At 42.5% G+C, this 9,815-nt stretch overlaps 1 protein-coding gene across 1 annotated transcript; it reads left to right on the top strand.

The window, feature by feature from the left end:
* The first annotated feature begins 3,766 nt into the window (after positions 1–3,766).
* RAG1 (recombination activating 1) lies at positions 3,767–6,951 on the top strand. Its single transcript, XM_028111099.2, has one exon. It carries the CDS (start codon positions 3,820–3,822, stop codon positions 6,949–6,951), a length of 3,132 nt encoding a protein of 1,043 aa, XP_027966900.1. The 5' UTR covers positions 3,767–3,819.
* The last annotated feature ends 2,864 nt before the right edge of the window (positions 6,952–9,815 follow it).

Here is a 9,815-nt window from a genome sequence, read left to right as displayed (position 1 = left end):
GATCCCAGGGTCCTGGGATCGAGTCCCGCATCGGGCTCCCTGCTCCTTGGGAGCCTGCTTCTCCCTCTGCCATTCTCTCTGTCTCTCATGAATAAATAAATAAAATATTTAAAAAAAAAAAAAAAAAGAAATTGCACATATGCATTAATGCTTATGGAAATGTTAAATGTCTCTGTTGTTTTCCATTGTATATCTGGACCCATAGTTTTTTTAATAATGCCCTATTGGTGATTATTTATGCTATTTCCTGTTTTTTTAAAGTAAAAAAGAATTTTTTTTAAAACAAATCTCTTTCTGTGTCTCGGTCTCTCTCCATGAAATATTCACAGTGGGAATAACCTGTGGAATGTTATTCCCACACAATAAATAACCTGTAGGAATGTTTCTATAGAATAACTTCCTAAAAGCAAGTTGATTGCACCAAAGATAAGATATAGTTAAACTTTTTAAAAACATTGCTAAATTGTTCACTAGAGATATTATACCAATTTATATTCCTCCCAAGAATGTATGAAGATACTTGCATTTCCCCATACCTTCATTAATGCTGAGTAATAATATTTTTAATCTTTGTTAGCCAGATAGATAAAACATACCTCATTAGATCTAGTTATTAAAAGTTCTACCTTTCGGGGCGCCTGGGTGGCTCAGTCGTTAAGCGTCTGCCTTCGGCTCAGGTCATGATCCCAGGGTCCTGGGATCGAGCCCCACATTGGGCTCCCTGCTCCTCGGGAAGCCTGCTTCTCCCTCTCCCAATCCCCCTGCTTGTGTTCCCTCTCTCACTGTGTCTCTCTCTGTCCAATAAATAAAATCTTAAAAAAAAATAAAAGTTCTACCTTCTAAAAGTAATACATGTTTATTTCAGAAAAAGTAGAAATCACAGGTAAGGATGAAAAGTATAAAACATCCAAAGCTGGGGTTACCTGGCTGGCTCCGTTGGTAGAGCATGTGACTCTTGATCTCGGGGTTGTGAGTTCGAGCCCCATTTTGGGTGTAGAGATTACTTAAAAAATAAAATCTTTTTTTTTTAAAAGAAAATAAAACATCCGTAGCATCCACAGATAACCATGATGAGCATCTTGGTGTGTATTCCCCTTCAGAGCAAGAAGAATAACACATCCCTTCTACCCTCTTCTTGCTTCTAGTTTGGATAAAGTTTTAGCCGTTGAACTGAAAACAAAACAAATACATTTGATTTGGATGCCAAGGGCTAATAATTGGTTGGTGATGTTCTGCTTTCTCTGGGAGTATTTAAACAAATGTGTTTTGGCAGAGTTTGACATAACATTTCAGGCCAGTGGGAGTCAGGAGGGGAGTGGGTAGGGAGGGGAGATAGTTCTAGAGATCCCTCCAACATGCCTGTGGTTGACTTACTCATTGTGAAAGTTCATTATTTAGCTCCGGAGATGGTGATGCAGTTTTTAAAAATAAAAACGCAAAATATCTTGGAAATCAGAGAATAAACATGTTAGGAAAAGACTGGGTAGGAAAAGTCTAATGGAATGAAAAGGCATTTGGGAAGGAGTTCCAGCCAATGGGGCAGGGGAGACCTGGGAGGCCTTCACACCTGCTGCAGGATAGAATTTAGGAACATAACTGAACCCTAAGCAATGTTGAGGTGTTTGCTGGGCTGCAGTTGAAATACTTTTGAGGTTAATGAGACCTTTGAGATGGTTGAAATTGTTTAGATTTCACACCATCCTGCACATAGAACAATTTAACAGGATTTCCTTTTTAACCATGTCTTGGAAACTGGCTTTTAGTTTTCATGAAGAACATCAGCCTCTGAAGCCTAGAGCATGCAAGATGGAACAACCCTCATTAGTTTAAAGGGATGACTTAAGGGCACCTGGGTGGCTCAGTTGGTTGGGAGACTGCCTTTGGCTCAGGTCATGATCCTGGAGTCCCTGGATCGAGTCCTGCATTGGGCTCCCTGCTCAGCAAGGAGCCTGCTTCTCCCTCTAACCCTCCCCCCTCTCATGTACTCTCTCTCTCTCTCATTCTCGCTCTCTCAAATAAATAAATAAATCTTAAAAAAAAGGGATGACTTAAAAAGAAACTTTGGGGGGCGCCTGGGTGGCTCAGTCATTAAGCGTCTGCCTTCGGCTCAGGTCATGATCCCAGGGTCCTGGAATTGAGCCCTGCATCGGGCTCCCTGCTCAGCGGGAAGCCTGCTTCTCCCTCTCCCACTCCCCCTGCTTGTGTTCCTGCTCATGCTCTCTCTCTCTGTGTGTCAAATAAATAAATAAAATCTTAAAAAAGAAAAGAAAAGAAAAGAAAAACTTTGGTAGCAGCAGTCAGGATTGGCCGTTGCACCTCCTTCCCCCCAGGCCCCACCCCACCCTGGCTATTCATCTGAGGATTAGTCTCCATGACCACATGACTATATAAAAGTATCATCAAGCTGGTTAGTTCATTTTTTTTTTAAAGATTTTATTTATTTGTGTATTTAGAGAGAGAAAGAGAGAACATGAGCCAGGTGGAGTGGGGAGGGAGGGGCAGAGGGAGAGAGAGAATCTCAAGCAGACGCCCCACTGAGCACGAAGCCTGATATGGGGCTCGATCCCACAACCCTGAGATCATGACCTGAGCCTAAATCAGGAGTCGGACGCCCAACCGACTGTGTCATCCAGGCGCCCCAATCTGGTTAGTTAATTAATTGAGGGGGGAAAAAGTTTTGCTTGACATAATTTGTGGGTCAAGAGTGTTAACCCTGGCAAATCTGGGAGAGATAGATGATGGGTTGAGACACAGTTGCTGTTTTTCCAGTGATATGTACTAAGGAATTTTGAAAATATTGGGCTAATTGGATCTAGAGAGGACTCAAATGGCATTTGCAGATTTTTCTCTGCAGCACTACCCAGATTGGTAGGGTTTCCTGGCATATGCAATTGCTAATATTTTTTTATCAAAAGAAAAATATTACTCCTGCCTTTTCTTATTACAAACTATAAAGCTAATGACCATTGTCCAGTAATGACTTCCGGGATGGCCTGTGTGATTTTTACCTGAGATGACTTGAATTTTTAATCTTAAAAGCCCTTTGGACTCTTTGTATGTTCATACTACGGTTTGTTGCAGGTTTAGAGAGTTCTGTGGTGTTTTGTTTCTAATGTAGACACAGCCTTATAATTTACAGCAGTGTTCATTAATTAAAATTGTAAGCATAATTACTATCCATGATACTTACTATTAGCATTCATAAAGCCTCAAAATTCACTTCATCCTTTCAAGTAGTGAGTAATTAGTTTCTTTGGTTTTGTAGCTTTATCATCCCTTTATGACCTGCTTGGAAGAAATAAACAACCAAACTCCCAGGAGACTGCTTTAAAAAGCTGGAAATATATTGTCCAGCTAGTGCAATGAGGCTAATACAAGCAGAAAATATGACTTTTCTGTGGTTTTACTAGTCAGTTTTTCCTTGTATTTATTCAGCAAATAACTATTCAGCCCTAATGTGTACTAGGAATGTCGGAGAGATAGAGACGAATCACTCCAAAATTCTGTCCTCAAAGACTTTAAGGTCTTGGTGGAAAGAAAATAAGATCATACATATATACGTAAAATGAACCATAGTGGTGCATGTTGGTGTAGATGACCATGTACACGGTTGAAGCGGGGAATGACTGTTCTCTGCTGTATGCTCAGCACCTAACAGAGTATATTAAAATAGGAGGTTTAATAAGTAACTTTTTGGATCAATGAATGAATGAATAATTGAATGTATTAATATGTATTCCTTCCAAGATGCATCCGTGGGCTATTGAATGTTTTTCTTAATCTGACTTGTTTTCATTGTTCTCAGGCATCTCAATCAGCATGGCTGTCTCTTTGCCACCCACCCTGGGACTCACTTCTGCCCCAGATGAAATTCAGCACCCACATATTAAATTTTCAGAATGGAAATTTAAACTGTTCAGGGTACGATCTTTTGAAAAGGCACCCGAAGAAGCTCAAGTAGAAAAGAAAGTTTCCTCTGAGGGGAAACCCTCTCTGGAGCAATCTCCAGCTGTCCTGGACAAGGCTGATGGTCAGAAGCCGGCTCTGAGTCAACCAGCATTAAATGCTCACCCTAAGTTTCTGAAGAAATCCCATGATGATGGGAAAGCAAGAGACAAAGCAATCCACCAAGCCAACCTTCGACATCTCTGCCGTATCTGTGGGAATTCTTTTAAAACTGACGGGCACAATAGGAGATATCCAGTCCACGGGCCTGTGGATGGTAAAACCCAAGTCCTTTTACGAAAGAAGGAAAAGAGAGCCACTTCCTGGCCAGACCTCATTGCCAAGGTCTTCCGGATCGATGTGAAAGCAGATGTTGACTCAATCCACCCCACTGAGTTCTGCCATAGCTGCTGGCGCATCCTGTACAGGAAGTTTAGCGGTGCCCCATGTGAGGTTTACTTCCCAAGGAATGCAACCATGGAGTGGCACCCCCACACACCATCCTGTGACATCTGCCACACTGCCCGCCAGGGACTCAAGAGGAAGAGTCGTCAGCCAAACGGGCAGCTCAGCAAAAAACTCAAAACTGTGGTTGACCGAGCGAGAAGAGCCCATTGGCACAAGAGAAGAGCTCCGGCAAGGATTAGCAGCGAGGAAGTGATGCAGAAGATTTCCAACTGCAGTAATATACATCTTAGTACCAAGCTTCTTGCAGTGGACTTCCCAGCACATTTTGTGAAATCCATCTCCTGCCAGATTTGCAAACACATTCTGGCTGACCCTGTGGAGACCACCTGTAAGCATGTATTTTGCAGGATCTGCATTCTCAGATGCCTCAAAGTCATAGGCAGCAACTGTCCCTGTTGCCAATATCCCTGCTTCCCTACCAACCTGGAGAGTCCAGTGAAGTCCTTTCTGAGCATCTTGAATTCCCTGATGGTGAAATGTCCAGCCAAGGAGTGCAACGAGGAGGTAAGCCTAGAAAAATATAATCACCACGTCTCAAGCCACAAGGAATCCAAAGAGACTTTTGTGCATATTAACAAAGGGGGTCGGCCCCGTCAGCATCTCCTGTCCTTGACCCGAAGGGCTCAGAAGCACCGCCTGAGGGAGCTCAAGCTGCAAGTCAAGGCTTTTGCCGACAGAGAAGAAGGTGGAGATGTGAAATCCGTGTGTCTGACCTTGTTCCTGCTGGCGCTGAGGGCAAGGAATGAGCACAGACAAGCGGACGAGCTGGAGGCCATCATGCAGGGACGGGGCTCTGGCCTGCAGCCAGCTGTGTGCTTGGCCATCCGTGTCAACACCTTCCTCAGCTGCAGTCAGTACCACAAGATGTACAGGACTGTGAAAGCCATCACCGGGAGGCAGATTTTTCAGCCTTTGCATGCCCTTCGGAATGCTGAGAAGGTCCTCCTGCCAGGCTACCACCCCTTTGAGTGGCAGCCCCCTCTGAAGAACGTGTCCTCCAGCACCGACGTGGGCATTATTGATGGCCTGTCCGGCCTGTCCTCCTCGGTGGATGACTACACTGTGGATACCATTGCGAAGCGCTTCCGCTACGATTCGGCTTTGGTATCTGCTCTGATGGACATGGAAGAAGACATCTTGGAAGGCATGAGAGCCCAAGACCTTGATGACTACCTGAATGGCCCCTTCACCGTCGTGGTGAAGGAGTCTTGTGACGGAATGGGAGATGTGAGCGAGAAGCACGGGAGCGGGCCAGCAGTTCCAGAAAAGGCAGTTCGGTTTTCGTTCACGGTCATGAAAATTACTGTAGCCCATGGCTCAGAAAATGTGAAGGTGTTTGAAGAAGTCAAACCCAACTCTGAACTGTGTTGTAAGCCCCTGTGTCTCATGCTGGCAGATGAGTCTGACCACGAGACCCTGACGGCCATCCTGAGTCCTCTCATTGCCGAGAGGGAGGCCATGAAGAGCAGCCAATTAATGCTTGAGATGGGAGGCATCCTTCGGACTTTCAAGTTCATCTTCAGGGGCACCGGATATGATGAGAAACTCATCCGGGAAGTCGAAGGCCTCGAGGCTTCTGGCTCAGTCTACATTTGTACCCTTTGTGACACCACCCGCCTAGAAGCCTCTCAAAATCTTGTCTTCCACTCCATCACCAGAAGCCACTCTGAGAACCTGGAGCGCTATGAGGTCTGGCGTTCCAACCCATACCACGAGTCAGTGGAAGAACTGCGGGATCGGGTGAAAGGGGTCTCATCGAAACCTTTCATCGAGACTGTCCCTTCCATAGATGCACTCCACTGTGACATTGGCAACGCAGCTGAGTTCTACAAGATTTTCCAGCTAGAGATAGGGGAGGTGTATAGGAATCCCAATGCTTCCAAAGAGGAAAGGAAAAGATGGCAGGCTACATTGGACAAGCATCTCCGGAAGAAGATGAACCTGAAACCCATCATGAGGATGAATGGCAACTTTGCCAGGAAGCTCATGACCAAAGAGACAGTTGAAGCAGTTTGTGAATTAATTCCCTCTGAGGAGAGGCATGAAGCTCTGAGGGAGCTGATGGACCTTTACCTGAAGATGAAGCCTGTATGGCGATCAACGTGTCCCGCAAAAGAGTGCCCAGAATCCCTCTGCCAGTATAGCTTCAATTCACAGCGTTTTGCTGAGCTCCTTTCTACCAAGTTCAAGTATAGATATGAGGGCAAAATCACCAATTATTTTCACAAAACCCTGGCACACGTCCCTGAAATTATTGAGAGAGATGGCTCCATTGGGGCATGGGCAAGCGAGGGAAATGAGTCTGGCAACAAACTGTTCAGGCGCTTCCGAAAAATGAATGCCAGACAGTCCAAATGCTATGAGATGGAAGATGTCTTGAAACACCACTGGCTGTATACCTCCAAATACCTGCAGAAGTTTATGAATGCTCATAATGCGTATAAAAACTCTGGGTTTACCTTAAGCTCGCAGTCAGGCGTAGTGGACCCATTAGGCCCGGAGGACTCTCTGGAAACTCAAGATTCGATGGAATTTTAAGAAGGGCAGCCACTTTTGAGCTGGTTTTGCAAATAAGTTTTCCTCTGGGTTGCACTGAGGCCTTCTCCTCGCGCACCCTTCACTCCTGTGTGTGGGGTTTCGCCACCCAAACAGTGGCAGATGGGAGAGGCCCACGGTGCTGAATCCATGTCAGGAATGGATAACTGATGAGCTGATTGCTGGAGCCGTTTCGGGAGTTCAGAAAAGCAACAGGAGAAATCAGTTATTTGAAAGCTCAATAACTCAGAACAGGAGTAACTGCAGGGGACCAGAGATGAACAAAGATGTGCATTGTGTGTAACTGAGTGACATGGAAAAGCAAAGCCAAGGTTGTCAAAGAACAGCCCTGGAAGCCAGGAAAGGAATTTGTCTTGTGGTTTTCATTCCCCACCCCTTCAGTTTATTATACTTTGTATTGAGATATACATGTTTTTTTTTTATACCATTTCTGTGGAATTCTTTATTTTGTAAATTTCACAGATCTGGGCTCATGCCATATGATTCAAAAATCTTTAAAAGCTTTTCAGATTTCTCTAATAATAACATCTTACACACTTGTATGGCATGATGACCTTCACAGAGTGCTCTCAATGCATTTTCTCACTTGGTACATTTATGCAGAAATACCCTACTTCCAGGAAAATTTTGGAAAATCAGCCCTCTTCTGGGTTTCAATGATGTCACCATGGAGTGACCTTGAGAATTTAGAAGGTCATCGGTGACTATGAATTTTTCAGTAATAAAGTTGGAAGAATAAAACTGTTATCTACAGTTATTTATTAAGTCTTCTGATAATACATTTTTACTTAGCTATCAGTAGCCAAGTATGATTTTTATTTTTACTTTTTAATTTCAATTAATTTAGTGTCTCCAATGCTTTTCTATAGAATCTTGAAGCCACAGAGGCTTTTAAGATCTGGGTTTACTCACTGTGTAAAAACAGATTTAATGTCTTACTGAAAATTTCTGTCAGCTTTTCTCCATATGAAACCTGGGTCAATTTTACTAAATCCAGATTTCATGGAGTCTTTCTCTCTGTAAGATGTTACTCTTTCTATTAAGATCAGTTTATTTTCAGTGTTTTCAGATTTTTGTAGCAGGATACGTATTCAGATTTTTGTAGCAGGATACCTTTGTAATTTTCTCACCTGCTAAGTTTAGATGAAGCCTGTTCATAGCGCAGAAGAAGAGTTAACATTTGTAGAGTGTTTTTTTTCCCCCATTTTAAAATATTTTCACATTCATTTTGCCTCATTTCTCCTCACAACAACTCTGTGAGGGTAGACGTTGTTACTATTCCCACTTGATGGAGGGTTAAATAATCTGCCCAAAGTTACAGTAATAATAAATGTCTAATCTGGAATTCGAACTCAGGTCTTTTGTCTCCAAATTCCATATTCTTTCTACCAAAAAAATTAACCACCATCTTTTTTTTTTTTATAAGGCAGTATCATAATTTGTTTAGAATCCCAAACTAATCACTGCAGTTTATAATTCTTGGGAGCAGGCATGGGTGGGTTTTGTAAGTCATTATTGTGTTTTGGGCCCTTTGATAGAAGAAAGTAATGGTAAAGCTCCCAAGAGCCCCCCAAAATCTCCGGTGGCTCCAGTTATTTGGAAACTATTGTCTTCATCTTTACGAATTTGGGAATTGCCAATTGCTGGCAATTTAGAGCAGGCATAGAATTTCATATGCTAGTGAGTCATAATGATATGTTAGTGTTAATTAGTTTTTTTCTTTCTTTGATTTTATTGGCCATAATTGCCACTGTTCATACACAGTATATCAGAGAACTGTGTAATTTAGTTGTCAAACATGCGTCAGTGACATTATCCTAAATGATATGCATTTGGTGCTTTCGCAGGGATCGAGCCCCGTATTTTCCATTAAAAAATACAGCAGTTTTTCCTTGCTTTTTATATACAACATATATAGAAATTACAAAGACATTTGTAATTTAATTGTCAAAAATATATACACATTTTAATTGTATTTTTTTCTTGGAAATGTCGAGTTTTGTATTTTGCAAATTAATGGGCTTCTGTGTCACCCCTTCCCTTCCTCTTATTTAATCCTTACAGCATGCCTCCGCACTAATAAACAGCTAAATTCATGTAATCATTCATTTCTGGAAACATGCTGGATGCTGGTTATTTGTAGATTTTCCTCCCCCTCCTCCCCATTTCCACTCTGTTACTCGATTGGTGGCACTGTAAATACTTTACAATATTAAATTCCCCTTTTCTAGCATTGTAGGAACTATTTTGAATGCATGTGATGAACAGCATGATTTATAACACAACCTTCCCAATAATCTTAATCAGATCCCATTTTGATAAGCCCCAGGAACATCTGGCTGCGGACATTTCAGTACGTAGAAATTCTGCCTATGGTTATGTTAGCCCTCATTGTTGAGATTGCAATATCCAAGGCCTGGTTTTATTCTCGAGTTTTATTTTTGACAATGCCCATTGTGAATATGGTCACATACTCTAGGGAAATTCACCACACTGAATGCATCTTTTTTTTTGGAGTATAGACTTCAGAAGGGCAATGTATTTTCCTCCCATGAAACCTGATTCTACAAGTTTTCCTGCCAACCCACGGAGGCACACTGCAGGGACCAGTGATAATAGCTGATGAAAACTGAGGAATGGGCCAGGGAAGGTCAAAAAGTGCTTTGGGATTCATAAACATGCACTGGTAGAAACAAGAGCAGGAGAAAAGATGTCTTTTCCTTCCAGGTGAGCTGGAATTTAGTTTTGCCTCAATTTGTTTTCACAAAATATAGATGAAGATAAAGATTTTGTTGATTGAGTATGTAGGTCTCACATGACATCAAACAGAATTCAAATTCCACACA

Source organism: Eumetopias jubatus, unplaced genomic scaffold (assembly GCF_037043125.1).
Source record: "Eumetopias jubatus isolate StellerSeaLion01/CBP00866 unplaced genomic scaffold, mEumJub1_p1.0 scaffold_13, whole genome shotgun sequence".
Taxonomy (NCBI): Eukaryota; Metazoa; Chordata; class Mammalia; order Carnivora; family Otariidae; genus Eumetopias; species Eumetopias jubatus.
This window is presented reverse-complemented; position numbering and strand designations above follow the sequence as displayed.